This window comes from Tamandua tetradactyla, chromosome 15 (assembly GCF_023851605.1).
Source record: "Tamandua tetradactyla isolate mTamTet1 chromosome 15, mTamTet1.pri, whole genome shotgun sequence".
Lineage (NCBI taxonomy): Eukaryota > Metazoa > Chordata > Mammalia > Pilosa > Myrmecophagidae > Tamandua > Tamandua tetradactyla.
The window spans coordinates 49,329,131-49,348,060 of NC_135341.1; the positions used below are offsets into that span (position 1 = coordinate 49,329,131).

At 42.3% G+C, this 18,930-nt stretch overlaps 1 protein-coding gene across 5 annotated transcripts in view; it reads right to left on the reverse strand.

The window, feature by feature from the left end:
• LOC143657428 (deleted in lung and esophageal cancer protein 1-like) overlaps window positions 1-18,930 on the reverse strand; it is an 85,179-nt gene that overhangs the window by 9,238 nt on the left and 57,011 nt on the right. For 4 of the 5 annotated variants that reach the window (XM_077129794.1, XM_077129793.1, XM_077129796.1 and 1 more), the window contains exons 26-34: window positions 17,480-17,598; window positions 16,955-17,025; window positions 13,332-13,525; window positions 13,111-13,227; window positions 12,905-13,030; window positions 12,703-12,797; window positions 12,401-12,485; window positions 12,017-12,235; window positions 239-400 (exon numbers count right to left, since the gene is read on the reverse strand). In XM_077129794.1, the coding sequence (XP_076985909.1) occupies window positions 239-400; window positions 12,017-12,235; window positions 12,401-12,485; window positions 12,703-12,797; window positions 12,905-13,030; window positions 13,111-13,227; window positions 13,332-13,525; window positions 16,955-17,025; window positions 17,480-17,598 (1,188 nt within the window). Of the gene's footprint in view, window positions 1-238; window positions 401-12,016; window positions 12,236-12,400; window positions 12,486-12,702; window positions 12,798-12,904; window positions 13,228-13,331; window positions 13,526-16,954; window positions 17,026-17,479; window positions 17,599-18,930 lie in introns of all 5 variants that reach the window. The other variant, XM_077129795.1, reaches the window with a different exon arrangement.

Consider the following 18,930-nt stretch of genomic DNA (forward strand, 5'->3'; position numbering starts at 1 on the left):
TTACCCCCCATCAGGCCATTCCTTTCACTTGTCTTTCAATATGCTTTCCTTTCTCTCTGAATTCAACAGTGTAAAGGTGGCATGTGCTGCCGCCTCCAGGAAACTTTCCCTGATTTTCCATCATACGCACCTTCACCTGACTTGGAGCTCTCTGAGAGCCCTGCCTGGGTGTGTCCTCAGACCCACCAGAACTGAGTCCAGCCCAGTTAACTGTTCTTGCCATTTGAAACAGACTCACCTGAGTGGTCTGGTTGGTGTACTCCAGCAGCAGATTCTGGGTAAACACCATCTCTTTCTGCCCACTTATGTGCTGCTGAATGTCCACTCCAGGCAGCATTTGGTCAGCTGGGAGCTTCTGGTAGGAGAGCAGCTCCAGGGAGAGTGAGAAGGACACATTTACCTGAACAGATATGGATATAGCTGAAGGGAGATGGCAGCTTCCCCCACTGGAACTCGTCCTCCCCTCTTGCTGTCCCAACAGATCCAGCAAGGTCCTCAGGTTCACCTTGCTCTTACCCAGCAAACAGCCAAGTAGCCCATCCCCTGACCCCTGCCACTCAGTGCCCTGCCTGGTGCATTGACTTCACCAGTACTGCCCAGCACTTCCATGCCCAGTGCCCTACTAGTACCATGAAGGTGAGATGCAGTGCCATTACCTGATGTTCTTTCTCTGGGAAGATTTGGACTCCCTTAGAGCTGTCCAAGGACTTTAAAATACCTAGCAACTAACAATTATAAATAAGTTCTAGCATGAACTATTTCAAAGCTTCAGTGTAAGTGCAATTGTAGGTTTGTAGACCCAGAAATGGAGTGCTACAGCCCTGAAAGTAAGCATAGCTATACATAATAACAGTTAAAGTAAGTGAAAAAGAGATAAAGCCTCAATCAGAGTTAAAAATGAAGCCAATCTTCTGGGACTAACTTATTATATATAGCTTTGCTAACTTTGAGGAAGCTACTTTTATGCAAGCTTCAGTTAGATAGTGCTAATTGCCATGGTTTGCTAAACCCCAATCAACATCACTCCTGTTGACTCTTAAGAACACCTAAGGATGGGAAGCGTGCCACGATGGCAGCTTAGTGAGGTGTGGGATTTAGTTTGTCCTCCAGAACAGCTAGTAAATAGCCAGGACCAGTACAGAACAACTGCTGGGGCCATATCAGTGACCGGACACACAGTGTAGCCCAGTCTGGACCAGCTGGACTGGCTGCGAGCCCCCCCAGAACCATGAGTTCCCCAAGCCGCGGCAGCCGGCACCCCTCCCCCACAGGCTACTTCCTAGAGGGGAAAGGAAAGGGACTTTACCAGCAGCAGGGGCTGAGGGCAATCAAGCTCCAATTGTGGAATTAATTCACAAATTCTGATTACTAAAAATAGGCCCCCAGCTCAGCTGAAACTCAAGTAAAAGCCGAGGTTGCTGGGTTTTGCCCCAGCACAGAGGGGGCTGGGCTGATCGTAAAAGAAAAAAGAAAAAAAAAACAGTTTTTTTTTTTTTTTTTTTTTATCAGAAAGTACATAATACTTGAAAGGGTCTGGGCCCTGAAGGAAAGGAGGGGCACATAAAATGTGGAGATATACAAAGAAACATACCAACTTAAGCTCTTGATTGGCAAAACTGAGGAATGGGGGTCCTGCTCTGAAAAGGATTTTTTTCCTTTTCTTTCTTCTGGCTGTGTTTCTACGGCTTGACTACTCTTTGGATACAGCTACAGGGCTTCTCAGGCTCCAACTGCCCCAGGCAAGGGTGGAATTAAGCTTGTCTGAGAGTTTATCTGGAGCCTGTGCCTTCCCCAGGAGAGGAGTGGGGCCCAGCTCAGGTGAATTCCCTCCCTCAAGGGATTCAGACCCCAGGGTCTGGAAAACTGAAGCAATTAAAGCCAGCCTACAACCTCTTCTGTGTCTCAATAATGCCCCCAACAGGGAGAGTCTGCTGAAGTTAAAGGTACCACATCACCTTATGCTGGTGGGACCTGCAGGCAGAAAAGCACCACATACTGGGCAGCATAGGAAAAATGCAGAGTCCAGAGACTTCACAGCCTTTTAATCTATTGGGTCTCACCCTCAGGAAAACTGACACAGATGACTCTTTCCTCCTGAAGGTGACCAGTTTGGTCTGAGAAAATCTGACTAGGGTCTATAATACCTAAGTAGACCCTCCTAAGGGGTGGAGGAAAGGCACCATACAGGCAGGACAAGAAACAAAAAAACAAAAACTGAAAAATTCTGATCTATTAAACAAAACCTAAGCTAGAGGACTAGAATAAGCTGAATTGAATATCAAAGAACAGATAGACAACAAAGTCATCCAGCAAGAAAATCCTAGGGAAAAAAAAAAGTGAAAACAATCTCCAGAATAAACTAATTAAGGTAATTAAATGCATAGACACCAGCAAAAAATAAGAATCATACTAGGAAAATTGAAGAAATGGCCCAGTCAAAGGAACAAACCAACAATTAAAATGAGATATAGGAGTTGAAACAATTCAGAATGTTCAAGCAGACATGGAAAACTTCATCAAGAATCAAATCAATGAATTGAGGGAGGATATAAAGAAGGCAAGGAATGAACAAAAAGAAGAAATCAAAAGTCTCAAAAAAACAAATCACAGAACTTATGGGAATGAAAGGCACATTAGAAGAGATGAAAAAAACAATAGAAACCTACAATGTCAGATTTCAAGAGGTAGAAGATGGGATTAGTGAACTGGAGGATGGGACATCTGAAATCCGACAAGCAAAAGAAAATATAGGGAAAAGAATCAAAAAATATGAGCAGGGACTCAGAGAATTGAATGACAACATGAAGCACATGAATATACATGTTATGGGTGTCCCAGAAGGAGAGAAGGGAAAAGGAGGAGAAAAAATAATGGAGGAAATTATCACGGAAAATTTCCCAACTCTTATGAAAGACTTAAAATTACATATCTAAGAAGTGCAGCATACCCCAAAGAGAACAGATCCAAACAGACGTACTCCAAGACACTTACTAATCAGAATGTCAGAGGTCAAAGAGAAAGAGAGGATCTTGAAAGCAGCAAGAGAAAAGCAATCCATCACATACAGGGGAAGCCCAATAAGAGTATGTGCAGATCTCTCAGCAGAAACCATGGAGGCGACAAGACAGTGGGATGATATATTTAAGACACTAAAACAGAAAAACTGCCAACCAAGAATTCTATATCCACCAAAAATGTCCTTCCAAAATGAGGGGGAAATTAAAACATTTGCAGACAAAAATTCATGAGAGAATCTGTGAACAAGAGACCAGCTCTGAAAGATATACTAAAGAGAGTACTAGAGGCAGATAAGAAAAGACAGGAGAGAGAGAGAGCTGTGGAGAAGAGTATAGAAATGAAGACTATCAGTAAAGGTAAAAAGAAGAAAAATTAGATATGACATATATAATCCAAAAGGCAAAATGGTAGAAGAAAGTACTGCCCACACAGTAATAACACTAAATGTCAATGGATTAAACTCTCCAATCAAAAGACATAGACTGGAAGAATGGATTAAAAAACAGGATCCACATGCCAGAGGACCCGGGTTTGATTCCTGGTGCCTGCCCATGTAAAAAAGAAAAAAACAAAACAGGATCCCTATATATGCTGTCTACAGGAAACACATCTTAGACCCAAGGATAAACATAGGTTGAAAGTGCAAAGGTTGGGAAAAGATATTTCATGCAAATAACAATCACAAAAGAGCAGGAGTTGCTATACTAACATCTAACGAGTTAGACTTCAAATGTAAAATAGTTAAAAAAGACAAAGAAGGACACTATGTATTGATAAAAGGAACAATTCAACAAGAACACATAACAATCATAAATATCTATGCACCGAGCCAGAATGCTCCAAAATACATGAGGAAAACACTGAAAAGAGAAATAGACACATCTACCATAATAGTTGGAGACTTCAATTCCCCACTCTCATCAATGGACAGAACATCTAGACAGAGGATCAATAAAGAAACAGAGAATTTGAATAATACAATAAATGAGCTAGACTTAACAGACATATAGAGAACATTACACCCTACAACAGCAGGATACACCTTTTTCTCAAGTGCTCATGGATCATTCTCAAAGACAGACCATATGCTGGGTCACAAAGCAAGTCTCAATAAATATAAAAAGATTGAAATCATACCAAACACTTTCTCATATCATAAAGGAATGAAGCTGGAAATCAATAATAGGCAGAGGGCCAGAAAATTCACAAACATATGGAGGCTCAACAACACACTCTTAAACAACCAGTGAGTCAAGGAGGAAATTACTAGAGAAATCAGTAAATATCTTGAGGCAAATGAAAGTGAAGACACAACATATCAAAATTTATGGGGTGCAGCAAGGCAGTGCTAAGAGGGAAATTTATTGCCCTAAATGTCTATATCAAAAAAGAAGAAAGAGCAAAAATCGAGGAATTAATTGTTCACTTGGAAGAACTAGACAAAGAACCGCAAATTAACCCCAAAGCAAGCAAAAGGAAAGAAACAATGAACTTTAGAGCGGAAATAAATGAAATTGTGAACATGAAAACAGTCGAGAAAAATCAACAAAACCAGAAGTTGGTCCCATGAGTAAACCAATAAGATCAATGGACCCTTCGCAAGGTGACAAAAAGAAGAGAAAGGATGCAAATAAATAAAATCAGAAATGGAAAAGGAGACATAACCACTGACCCCACAGAAATAAAAGAAGTAATGAAAGGATACTATGAACAACTTTATGCTAATAAACTAGACAATGTAGATGAAATAGACAACTTCCTGGAAAGGAGTGAACAACCAACATTGACTCGAGAAGAAATAGACAACGTCAATAAACCATCACAAGTTAAAAAATTGAATCAGTCATTAAGGAGCTCCCCAAAAAGGAAAGTCCAGGACCAGATGGCTTCACATGTGAATTCTACTAAACATTCTAGAAAGAATTAGTACCAATCCTGCTCAAATTCTTCAAAAAAATTGAAGAGGAGGGAAAGCTACCTAACTCATTCTACGAAGCCAACATCACCCTCATACCAAAGCCTGACAAAGATATTACAAGAAAAGAAAGCTACAGACCAATCTCTCTAATGAATATAGATGCAAAAATCTTCAACAAAATTCATGCACATCAAATCCAGCAGCACATTAAAAGAATTATATATCATGACCAAGTAAGATTCATCCCAGGTATGCAAAGACGGCTCAACATAAGAAAATCAATTAATGTAATACATCATATCAACAAATCAAAGCAGAAAAACCACACGATCATCTCAATTGATGCAGAAAAGGCATACGACAAAATTCAACATAATTTCTTTTTGAAAACACTTCAAAGGATAGGAATAGAAGGGAACTTCCTCAACATAATAAAGGAAATATATGAAAAACCCACAGCTAACATCATCCTCAATGGGGAAAAACTGAAAACTTTCCCCCTAAGATCAGGAACAAGACAAGGATGTCCACTATCACCACTGTTATTCAACATTGTGTTGGAAGTTCTAGCCAGATCAATTAGACAAGAAAAAGAAATACAAGGCATGAAAATTGGAAAGGAAGAAGTAAAACTCTCACTGTTTGCAGATGATATGACACTACATGTCAAAAACCCTTAAAATCCACAGCAAAACTACTAGAGCTAATAAATGAGTACAGGAAAGTGGCAAGTTACAAGATCAACACTCAAAAATCTCTAGTGTTTCTATACACTAGTGTGAACAATCTGAGGGGGAAATCATGAAACAAATTCCATTTACAATTGCAACCAAAAAGAATAAAATATTTAGGAATAAGCTTAAGATACAAATGACCTATACAAAGAAAAGTACAAGAAATTGTCAAAAGAAATCACAGAAGACCTAAATAAATGGAAGGGCATACCATGTTCATGGATAGGAAGACTAAATATAATTAAGATGTCAATTCTACCTAAATTGATTTACAGATTCAATGCAATAACAACCAAAATCCCTAAAACACTCTTTTCAGAAATAGAAAAACCAATAACCAAATTTATCTGGAGGGGCAAGGTGCCCCAAATAGCTAAAAATACCTTGAGAAAGAAAAACGAAGTTGGAGGCCTCATGCTACCTGACTTTAAGGCATATTATGAAGCTACAGTGGTCAGAACAGCATGGTACTGGCATAAAGATAGATATACTGACCAATGGAATTGAACAGAGTGTTCAGATATAGACCGTCTCATCTACAGACAATGGATCTTTGATCAGGCAGTCAAGCCAACTCACCTGGGACAGAACAATCTCTTCAATAAATGGTGGCTAGAGAACTGGATATCCATATGCAAAAGAATGAAAGAGGATCCATATCTCAAACCCTATACAAAAATTAACTCAAAATGGATAAAAGACCTAAACAGTAGATCTAAGACCATAAAACTTTTAGAAGAAAATGCAGGGAAATATCTTATTCATCTTATAATAAGAGGTGGTTTCCTGGACCTTACACCCAAAGCGTGAGCACTGAAGAAAGAAATAAATAAATGGGAACTCCTCAAAATTAAACACTTTTGTGCATCAAAGATCTTCATCAAGAAAGTAAAAAGACAGCTTACACAATGGGAGACAATATTTGGTAATGATATATCAGATAAAGGTCTAGTATCCAGAATATATAAAGAAATTGTTCAACTCAACAACAAAAAGACAGACAAGCCAATTACAAAATGGGCAAAAGACATGAACAGACATTTCTCAGAAGAGGAACTTCAGATGGCTGAAAGGCACATGAAAAAATGCTCAACTTCCCTGGCTATTAAGGAAATGCAAATCAAAACCACAATGAGCTATCATCTCACACCCACCAGAATGGCCATTATCAATAAAGTAGAAAATGACAAGTGCTGGAGAGGATGTGGAGAAAGAGGCACACTTCTCCACTGTTGGTGGGAATTTCAAATGGTTCCTCAGGAAGCTAAGAATAGAACTGCCATATGATCCAGCAATACCATTGCTAGGTATCTACTTAGAGGACATGAGGGCAAGAACACAAACAGACATTTGCACACCAATGTTTATAGCAGCATTATTTACAATTGCCAAGAGATGGAAACAGCCAAAATGTCCATCAACAGACAAGTGGCTAAGCAAGCTGTGGTATATACATGTGATGGAATATTATGCAGCTGTAAAACAGAATAAAGTCATGAAGCATGTAACAACATGGATGTACCTTAAGGACATTATGCTGAGTGAGATTAGCCAGAAACAAAAGGACAAATACTGTATGGTCTCACTGGTATGAACTGACATTAGCGAATGAACTTGGAGAATTTCAGTTGGTAACAGAGACCATCAGGAGATAGAAATATAGTAGATATTGGGTAATTGGAGCTGAAGGGATACAGATTGTGCAACAGGACTTATTGTAAAAATTCAGAAATAGATAGCACAATATTACCTAACTGTAATACAATAATGTTAGAACACTGAATGAAGCTGAATGTGAGAATGATAGAGCGAGGAGGCCTGGGGGCACAAATGAAATCAGAAGGAAAGCTAGACAATAAAGACTGAGATGGTATAATCTAGGAATGCCTAGAGTGTATAATGATAGTGACTAAATGTGCAAATTTAAAAATGTTCCTGCATGAGGAAGAACAAAGGAATGTCAATAATGCAGGGTGTTGAAAATAGTAATTAATATTTTAAAACTTTTAACGTATGTGTGTGACAAGTAAAAAATGTTTATTTGGTACAAAGTTTATATTTTGACTAGTGCATTTCCTAATATAACTTATATGGACAGGTTAATCGAATACCATATTACTTGGGACCTTGCATAGGGCATGAGATTTTGTAGGTTTGTCCAGAGTGATGCCCAGATAAATTCCAGAGCAATTTGAACAGTGAATAGGGAAGCATTTGCAGATTCCCCTAGGGGGAATGATGAGAAAGGGGGAAAATTCAACTTCCCCAAGTGGATAATTCTTGATATTCTCACAGGCAGTGGGGACAGCCAAAGTAATAGGCCAAGCCTACAATCTTGGGGTTTGTTCATATGAAACTTAATCCCACAAGGAATAGGCTAAGCATACTTAAAATCAGGCCTAAGAGTCACCCCCAAGAGAACATCTTTTGTTGCTCAGATGTGGAGCAACACATCTCTCCAGTCTGTTGGCCTCTCTCTCTCCAGCCAACACAACAAGCAAACTCACTGCCCTCCCCCTGTCTATGTGGGACATGACTCCCAGGGGTGTGGACCTTCCTGGCAACCTGGGACAGAAATCCTAGAATGAGCTGAGACTCAGCATCAAGGGATTGAGAAAACCTTCTCGACCAAAAGGGGGAGGAGTGAAATGAGCAAAATAAAGTGTCAATGGCTGAGAGATTCCAAACAGAGTTGAGAGGTTATCCTGGAGGTTATTCTTATGCATTAAATAGATATCACCTTTTTAGTTAAGGCATAAAAAAGAGGCTGGAGGGAACTGCCTGAAAATGTGGAGCTGTGTTCCAGTAGCCCTGTTTCTTGAAGATGATTGTATAATGATAGAGCTTTCACAATGTGACTGTGTGATTGTAAAAACCTTCTGTCTGATGCTTTTATCTACCTTATCAACAAATGAGTAAAACATATGGAATAAAAATAAATAATAGGGGGAACAAATGTTAAAATAAATTTAGATTGAAATGCTAGTGGTCAGTGTAAGGGAGGGGTAAGGGGTATGGTATGTATGAATTTTTTCCTGTTGTCTTTTTATTTCTTTTTCTGAATTGATGCAAAAGTTCCAAGAAATGATCATGATGATGAATATGCAACTATGTGATGATATTGTGAATTACTGATTATATATGTATAACAGAATGATTGTAAGTTAAGAATGTTTGCGTTTGTTATATTATTAAAAGAAATTTTAAAATTAATTTTAAAAAACTATTTAAAAATGAGGGGGAATTTAAAATATTTTCAGACAAAAAATCATTGAGAGAATTTGTGACCAAGAGACTGGCTCTGCAAAAAATACTAAAGAGAGCACTAGAGACAGATAGGAAAAGACAGGAGACAGAGGTGGGAGAAGAGTATAGAAATGAATACTATCAATAAAGGTAAAAAGAAGAAAAATTAGATATGACATATAAAATCCAAGAGACAAAATGGTAGAAGAAAGTCCTGCCCTTATTGTAATAACACTAAATGTTAATGGAGGACCAATAAAGAAACAGAATTTGAATAATAGAATAAATGAGCTGGACTTAGCAGACATTTATACAACATTGTAGAAATTGAATTTTCCCTCTTTCTCACCATTCAGGCTAGAAGAATTTGTTGAAGTGTACTTTGAAAATCAATGCTTTTTCTTTCTTTTCTTTGTATATATGTGATTTTAACAATAAAAATGTTTTAAAAAAATACGTAGTGCAAAGAAATAAAGGTTTTTTCTCTTTTTTTTTTAATGAGACTGAAAGGAACCTTGCAAATATCTGTTCTAATGTTAGATAGGTTCTAATACATGACCTGCCAAGATTCGCTAGGTGTCCCTAGCGAAATAGCTTTTTCTAATTCCAAAACAGAAGTCTTGACAGACTACGTGTGGGAAGGGAAGAGGTCTTCAGCCTCAGTAGTACTGAAACAACTGCTCTATATTTCCATGAGAGATACACAGAGAGAGAACTTTGGACCCAGAGTCCTTTTATTATTCTAGCAGCATCTTCTGGTGGCATATAATTTGTCCTTATAACTCTCATTCCACATGCATTTTCTCAACTTTTGCCATACTTGGGCATCAGGCACTGTGCTGTTTGCGAAGGATATAAAGACATACCTAAGATGTTTCTTTACCCCAAGGAGTTCACAGTCTAATGGCAGGTTCAGATGTGAATATATCAGTTATAATATGTATAATAAATATATACATAAGGATGGTAAATCTACCATGTGCTTTGAAAGCCAGGACAGGCCTCTGATTACCAGAGGTAAAAAATTCCATGAAGAATCACAGATTGTTGCCCATATGGAATTGCTCAAAAATGCTAAAAAGACCCTCTCACAAGTGCTCTGTTCCATGAAAGTTTCAAATTAAATGTGAAGAACTAGTTTTTTCTATCATTTTACATATATAAGATAAATGCATTCCCTTGGACTGTAAAGAGTCCAAGACATCTCACAATCCCTGTTTAGGACCGCGGAAAGTTTTGTCTGGGGCAAAGTAGGTACTGTGTTCCATTTATACATTTTAATATCCTGTTTTTATTCAAGATGCTATATAGTAGCCATTTATGTGATAGGATATTAATTTTTTGAAAATGTGTTAGAGTACAAGATAATGGTTAATTAGCATTTACATTAAAAATAGAAAGTTTGCATATATACCTATGTATTTGGGTTTCTTTGCTGTCTTATTTTAATCTATTTTTTACTTAATATTTTGCATTGGTAGTATGCTGTATATGCATTAGTATGTTATTTCAGCTTTTTGGTACCAACCCACTTCTAGGCACATAGATACACCAAGAATGTTTGTGAAAGTACCCTGTTCCTGTTCCATTAAATTTACTCTTTAAAATTTGAAGTGTTAACTTGGAAAGCTTGTTGTAATATGTCTTACTGATGCAAAAGAAAATGGGAAGGACCCATTTTCTGGTATCTAATGGAGTGTTTCAGGTTATGTTTCACATAACCAGACTGTGTAACCCTGAGGATAGAATAATTTTAGGCTATCGTTCTTCTTGAACTTTTACAGAAGTAGTTTGTATCCTTTGATTTTAGGATGTCCCTGTGGAAAATAATCACACATTTTTTTGGAGAGTCATAGAAACTACAGATTAAAAAAAGAAGCAAAAACTTACCCAGCATTTCTACATTCTTTACTAGAATTTAAGAAAAGCATGTTAGTGAGGACCACATAATGTCATTCATCATTTATGTGTTATGAGAAGAATTAAGTAATCCTGTGAATTTATTAAAGATCAAGAAAATAGTCTGAGCTAAAAAAAAAAATACGTAGTGACTAACTCTGGGGTCTTAGTGAGCTCTTGTATAATGGGGCCTGTGGCTGTGCTTGGGGCTTCCCCTCAGTTCACCCTTTTAAAGAAGGAAGCAAATGCTAAGTGGGTCAAGGATTCCCTTCCTCCTGCATTCTGCAGACCTGCGCCCCCCACCTCATGATGAGGTCCTTAGAGGAAGGGGTCAGGGCATAGCATCTCTGCTGTTCCATCACGCAGCACACAGCACAGGGCCCAGAACGTGGCAGGCACTCAATACACATAAACTGAATATACATTTGTTGTTTGTTTGTTTTTACATGGCAGACACCGGAAACTGAATCCCGGTCTCCGGCACAGCAGGCGAGAACTCTGCCACTGTGCCACCACCGTTGCTCACCTCCTATACATTTATTTTTTGCAAGGGCAGGCACTGGGAACTGAACCCAGGTCTCTGGCATGGCAGGTGAGAACTCTGCCTGCTGAGCCATTGTGGCCTGCCCTCCCTACACATTTTTAAAAAGAGGATATGATATGACTGTTCCCTGAAGACCTGGAAGTACAGAAGACCCAGGAGTGTGCAGAGTTAAGTGAGGGTGCAGCCCAGAATTCTAAGGAGTACTGGCATAAAGGGAAGCCCTCAGTGGAGAAGAAGAAAAAGGGTCTCTAGCAGATATGAAACTGTCTTGAGCTCACTTAAATCAGAGGACAGAGACCCTGAGTGAGGGCTTGAAAACAGAGTGTGTGCAAAGTGGAGGAGCATGTTCACAGGAATGCCTCGCTTTGACCAGAGTTTGGCGTGGGGGATTCTGAGATAGATGTGCACATGAGAGACACCTGTGCAGAGGGCCAGCATGTCTCTGATGGTCAACAAAAACATTGTTATCGTTAAAATGGTGTGAATTTATGCAGGGCATGTCCACATGTGCATAGAGCATGTAAGGATGCAGATATGTAAGGATGTGTGTGTTGGTGTATGCTCTGTGCAGAGGGGTGAGTGTGTGTGAGAAGGTGGCCCCTGGCCTGGTGAGTGTGTGCCCATTGAGGGTGAGGGCTTGCTGAGCCCTCCACTGACCAGCATGTTCTCCTGTGGGTGGAGTACCAGCTGCTTGCTCAGAGCTGCTCTCTCCTCCTCACACTCCTGCTCCAGGCTAGGGCCAGCAGCTCTGTGACCAAGGCCAGTCCCATCTTGAGAAACGGAGAAAGGCTTGGAGACCAGAAGCCGGAAGTAGTGTGGGATTTCAGTAGTGTTGGTCAGTTTCAGGTGGTGGATGGTCACCAGCTCACTCAGCACCTGGGCAGCCACAGAGGTGGGGGATACATCTCCCCCCCATCTCCTCAAACCCGTGCCCTGGGGGTGGGGGTAGGCAGACTGGGGAAGGGGACTCAGACTGTAAGGAACACAGGAACACCTGAGGCCCAGATAGATGGGCAGGGAGGGAGGTAGCTACACACTCACCCCAGAGCAGGGTTGCTTGGGGATGAGGTCACTGGCCTGGAGATGGAATTCCATGCTGCCGCTGTAGTTCAGCTCCACACTTAGCCTGCTCAGCAACAGACTCCGCTGGACCAAGCTGGGTCTCTGGGGCCCCCTGGCTGCCCCCACTCTGCTTGTCTGCCCAGCCCTTCCCTGGGCTCACCTGCTAACTTCTCCCTTCCATTTCCACCATCCTTCCACCCAGAATCCTCTCTAGACCCTGCCAGTGTTCACTGAGGGCTCCCCACTGGGGGCGGGGGAGGCTGGGCCCTCTTCTGACTCACTGCGCGGGCCTCACGTAGCCATGCAGGTCCAGCCTCAGGGGCCTCACGGCAAAGTCCTGCAGGCGGCGCCTCCTCCCCGGGATCTCCCTTTCCTCCTGCCAAAACCAAGCCTGATCACTGGTGGTCTCTGGGTTGAGCAGGCAGCCGGCCACCCAGGAGGCAGGTTGTGACTGTGGCTCCACCCCAGGCCAGGAGGACTCACCTCATTATCCAAGCTCATGAAGCCCAGGGCATAGCCAATACACTCCACCTTGTTCAGGATGTCAGAGCCAAGGACCATGGGTGTGAAAGAGATGTAGATGGAGCTACTGCCCCCCGCAGGGACCACCTGGCACAGACACAGCCGCCTCAGCCCTGCCCTGTGCCAGCGCAGACTCTGGGGGCAGCTTCCAGCTCCAACCGACTTACCACCTGCTTCGGGCTGATAGAATACAGGCAGTCAGAGGGCACTCCCTCGTGCTTCTGCAGAATGACTGAGATGATCTTCTGTGCAGCTCTGTTGCTGGCACTGGAGTGGCCTTCAGACTATGTTTGGGGAGTCCCTGAGGCTCACCCAGGCCCAACTGGCCCACCGCCCGCCCCTCAGTGGCCCTCAGAGTGGCCAGCCCGCCCTACCACCTGTTGCTCACAGAATGTGAAGCTTCTGACTCATTGGAGGGACTTGGAGAACAGGGGAAATTGCTGTCCTCGGGGGTCTCAGGGCACACAAGCTCATTCCCGGCTTGGTCTCTCAGCGGGAAAGGTGGCCCATAAAACACCAGCAGCTCCACTAGCTGGTCTGCCCTGTCTTCGGGAGCATAGGTCTCCCAGTCCAGGCGGATATCTGTGGCAGATATGGGGGGGGGGCAAGGAATAAGGAAAAGACAGACTTCCCCTGGGCCCCCATTTCCCTCAAACAGAGGCTGCCATTCCCCCCACTCAGGGTGGAATGGGGACTTCATTTCCTTGCTGATGTCACTTCCAGATAATTTTTTGTCTTAAACACATACATACATACATATATACATATCTTCACATCTGGCTCTGTCACCTCTAACTCTCCTCAGCAAGTTTGCTACCTGACCTAGCCTGATGCCTCCACCTCCAGATGCAGGAATCCAGGCACTCTACTCTCTCCCACAGCATCCTCTCTTGCCTTGTTTGCTGACCTCCCTGTGCCCTCCAACCCCTGCACCCTCTACCTTCTTTCTCCCCATCCATCAGCCCCCATCTGCTTTCACTTCCTTCCCCAGCCAGGCTGGTTTTGGGGCTGCCATTTCAACCTCTTTCTTGCCAGTGATCTTATCTCTCTTTATCCCCATTCTTCCACTCATGTGGCAAAACCTAACCCTAGATGAACTAAACTGCATAATCCCCCAAGCTGAGCAGATTGCTACCCCCATAAATCTGTTCCCAACCTAAATGGGCCCCCATATTACCTGATACTCCATGCCTCCTAGTCAGCTCTCCCTCCAACCTGGACCACGACAGTGTCAAGTCTTCCCTGCTCACCACTGACACTTCTCTCTGCCTCAGTGAGGCTCACAGAGTGGACACACCTCCTCTCCCAGGAGCCCCCTAAAAATCGGGAGGGCCCTCAAATCATGGCCCATACTACACATCTGTCTGCATCTCTCCCATCTTCCTCTCCTCTCCTGTCTTCAGTCCTTCTTCCACTGTTTTCTCAGGGACCAGCCATCTCCAGTATTTCCTCTCTCTCATATCATCAGATCTGTGTCTGTTCCCAACAGCACTTTAATGAGTTCAGGTCTCCTTTACCACGCACAAGTTGTCCTCAGGCAGATGACTGACCCTCTCCAGGTACCACTTTCTCTCCTCCCCTTCACAGCAAGCTTTTAGAATAAACCGTCCCAAGTCATCCCCCCCCCCCCCCCCCATTGCTCATCCATGCCCTGGTTAAATTAAACATAGATTTACTGGATACTTTGATGCCAGCCTCTGGGCTTGGTCCTGGGGAATACAACCCCCGCATCTCCTGATCTTCTTATGTTTATTACCTGGCATCTGCCTCTTACACCCACCCAAACTGCTCTCACCAAGGTGACCAATAACGTCCATACTGTGAAGTACAATGGATAATTTTACTTTCAAGTAGAAATAGAGTAATGTGCATCTGATTATGTGCCTGAAGAAAGGGATGGTAACCACTAAAGAAAAGGAAAGTAGAAGAGAAATTGCAAGTTAAACAAAGGGAATATAGAATAAATGGTAACTTGATCAAATTAGCAAAAAGAGGAAAACAGTAAAATAAGTAACAAAGTAAAAGGAAATCATAAAATAGAATGGAAGAAATTTATGAATCGACCGACTTCCCACTAAAAGATAGAGCATGTCAGATTGGGTTTTTTAAAAAACCCAATTGGGTTGTTTAAAAATATATATACACATAAAAGGGGAAAATAGAGGAATGGGCAGAGTGGTACCAGGCAAATACCCGTAAGAAGACATCAGGGGTGGCAACGTTACTATAGGGCACGGTAGAATTTAAGGCTAAAAGCACTAACGGGGCCAAAAAGAAAGCTAATGAGATGAGTTCGTGAAGAATATCCAATACTCAAATGCATCTAACAATAGAGAAGGTTAAAATATAAAGCTAAAATTGGAAATGCAAAGAGAACTTCATTAAAATCTGAGTACGGTGGCAGACTTCAATACAGTCTTTCAAAATTGCAGATCTACTAGATTAAAAAAAAGCAAGTGCATACGGCAGCCACACATTGGAGTCACCTGAGGTGCTTTAAAAACTACAGCGCCCAGGCCCTGCCCCTAGAGACACTGATTCAGTTGGCCTTGGGACGCCTTAAGGCTGCCCCAGTGACCCACGGCAGCCCAGAGGCTCCTCACCTGGGCGGGACTCCCTCAGGCCTCTGAGCTGGGAGTTTGTGTGATGAACACTCTTCATCCCGGTCCTCTCCCCAGGCCAAGCTGGCTTACCCTTCCTCCAGGCCTCTTGGAAAGGCTCCTCCCTACGGAAGCCTGGATTGGGTCTCCTCCACCTACTACCCTGGCATGCTGAAGGCCCCGGCAGCCCATGGTCAGGATGGAAGCGCCTCAGCAGAGACACCACTGTCCTAATTCCACTGTATCCCCAGGCCGTGCACAACCCGTGGCATGTAGCTCAGATACTACCAAAGGAACGGGAAAGGGAGTCCCATGGAAGTGTCTGTCTCTAAGCAAAGTCTCCCTGGTGAGAGCAGGGCGTCTATGGCCCTCCGGACATTGGGAGGCCCAGTGTTGAACAAGGGCATAGCCTTCCTCAATGACTAAAGCAGCTCTTTCTGGCAGCCCCAAATTAGCTTGGTCACCTCCCTATCTTTTTTTTTTCTTGACTCAAGGAACATATATTTCAGTAATACAGACAGACAATAAATGAATACAACTTCATTAGAAAATCAGTGATGACTGCTTTGAATAAAAACAAACCTAGAACCTTGGAGACATAATGCTGAGCGAAATAAGTCAGATACAAAAGGTCAGATACTGTATGATTCCATTATTATGACTCTAATAAAGCCAATAGTTTTTTGGAGAATCTAGAAGGAAAAATCTGAGTTGAGGGCATGGTAGCCCATGACAAACTCTGGGAACTGTTCTGTAGCTGCTTGTTGAAGTGTGCTTTAAAAATTGTTGCTTTTTTTCTTTCTTTTCTTTGTGTGTGTGTGTGTGTATATTATATTTTACAACTAAAAACAGTTAAAAAAACTATTGGCAGTTATAGTAATATTAGATAAAATTAATTCTTAAAAAATATTTGAAATTATTTAGTAATATAGCTTACTACTTTGGCAAAGGTGATATTTGCAATAACTTTTTGATATTTTGAGAATGTACACAGTTTTGATGGTTAATCAAATGGTATTTAAAATACTGTTACTATTTAGAGTTCAAATAACTCTGATATGTGTATTATAGATTTTCTTCCTTCCTTGCTTTATGAAACACATAGTACAATGATTACTTAGATTTTTTTTTTTAAGTATGCCTATGGATAAGCTAACTAGGATATCCATTTTAGGAGGTTAAGATTTCTGTATGTTAATTGTAAAAATATTTGTAACTTCGTATCTTCCTGAAATTAAGGTTACCTCCCTATCTTGGCCTTTGGAGCCCTCCCTCAGTGACAACAGGCCACCTGGACTCCTGGGTCTTACTCATGGGCCATCATCTCCCCCCCCCCACCTTCCCTCCCAGCCTGGATCACCACAAGACACAACCTTTAGTGAGAGACCAACTTATCCCGTGAGCGTCTCACCACAAGGGCTGGAGTTATTCAGGCGAAGAACCCGGGTGACCGTGTCTCCTCCAGAGAGCTGAGTGGGGAACCTGGGGATGGGGAGACCAGGTTCAGCACAGCCATGGCCTGGGGCAACTTGCAGGTAGAGTGACTTCAGTGACAGGGGCGGAGGGTGGGGGGACTCAGGCAGGGAGAAGGACTTTCCCCAGGCGGTGCCCTGTGAATTGATTTGGGGCTACTCACTGCCCACCCTCCCCATTACAATACTGACTGAACTCATCCCAGCTCAGTGGATGTGAGAGGCCCTGGTTTGGCACTGACCTCAGGCCACCCTGACTATTGGCTACTTCTGGCCCCCCAAACCCATAAAGAATGTGCAGATGGCAGCTGTGTCCCCTGAGGCTCCTCTTCTCCAAGAGGCCCTGGCCCAAGTGGAGACCAACAAGCCAGCTTGGGCAGCCCAGGCTGAAGGGAAGGAAGAGATCAGGCCAGAGGGTTTCAGGGGCTATGGAGGAGTGGAGGATGAGGCTGAGGGGTGGGTACCTGATGACAGACTCCTTCTGGGGCTGAGCAGTGGTGTAGTAGGTGGCTCTCAGGGAGCTGATGGGACAGCCCACTACTGCCATGTGCACCGGGATGACAGCCGGTGGCAGGTCACCCACCTGCAAACACACCAGCCCTTTGTCACTCCTATCACCAGCTGCCATCTAGCTCCCCATTCCCTCCAGGCAAGGCCTTCACGCCTCCAACCAGCCCAGGAACTCCACAGCTGGGTCCCACCAGCTGGGCCTGGCCTCACTGTGCCACCGTCTGATGTCTACTCTACACACCCCAGAGGTAGGGGACTGCCCCGCCTCTCAACCTTGGCTTCCCTTCCATCTCTGCTATCCCTCCCCAAGGTCTGTACAACTCTCCCAGCCTGAAGTGAACTTTCTTGCCATGACATTTTGGCATCTCATGGCCCCTTCTATCAAATTACTGTATTTTTAAAATGGAAAGAATTTGTGATTGTTCCTCTCTGATAATAACAAGTAATAAATGCTTGTTTTTTAAAATTCAAAATACAGTGTGATAATCACTTCTAATCCTATCCTCCCAGCATGACTCTGTACAACTGTACAGACTTTTTGTGTGCTTAAAACACATATATAAATCAGCAGCATACTGATTATGCTTTTAAAATTTTTGTTTTGTAATCTTCTCTTTTCTCTTAACAAAATATGGTAAACAATTTTACCAGTGGAGATTCACAGCATTATTTAAAGGACTACTGAAAATTCCAATGTATGGTTGACTTCCAATGTTTTTATCTAACCCTCTATGGGTAGATAAGGATGCTTAGGTTGTTTCCTTTCCTTTTTTCCTATTATAAACAAAGCTGGGAAGTAATATGGTATGAAGTTATTTGTATATTATTCCCTCATTTTCTAAAGGAAATTTTAAATGCGTGTATCCAGACCATTCCAAAAATGTTCACCCTAGAGAGATGGTATTCATTCGCCATCACCGCCCCCATTCCTGTGTCTTTCCCTGTACATTCTCTAACAACTTTTAAATCACGGTAATCTGACAAAAGCTAGTATTTCATTGTTCTTCTAATATGTATTTCTTTAACGACTAGTGATAGTGACATATTTCCTATATTCATTGGCCATCTGTATTTATCTTTCTGTTTTGCCTCCTCAAACCATATGCCTATTCAGATGTTTTTTTCCCTTACTGTTAAATAACTTTTTGTATATTAAGGTGGTCAACCCTTTGTCATACATAATACAAACAATTAAAAGCAAATATTATAATTCACCTCAATTTACTAAATAGCTCATGAAAATCTTCTATGCAATAACTAACTGTAGGAGAATGTATGCACGTCTCATCCCCCCATACTAATCTAGGAGTTCCTCGCAGGCATCATCTGCTATTCTATTCATCCCTGTGCCCTTTGTAATACAGTGGACCACACAAGAACCCATACAGGGCAGTAAATAAATGGG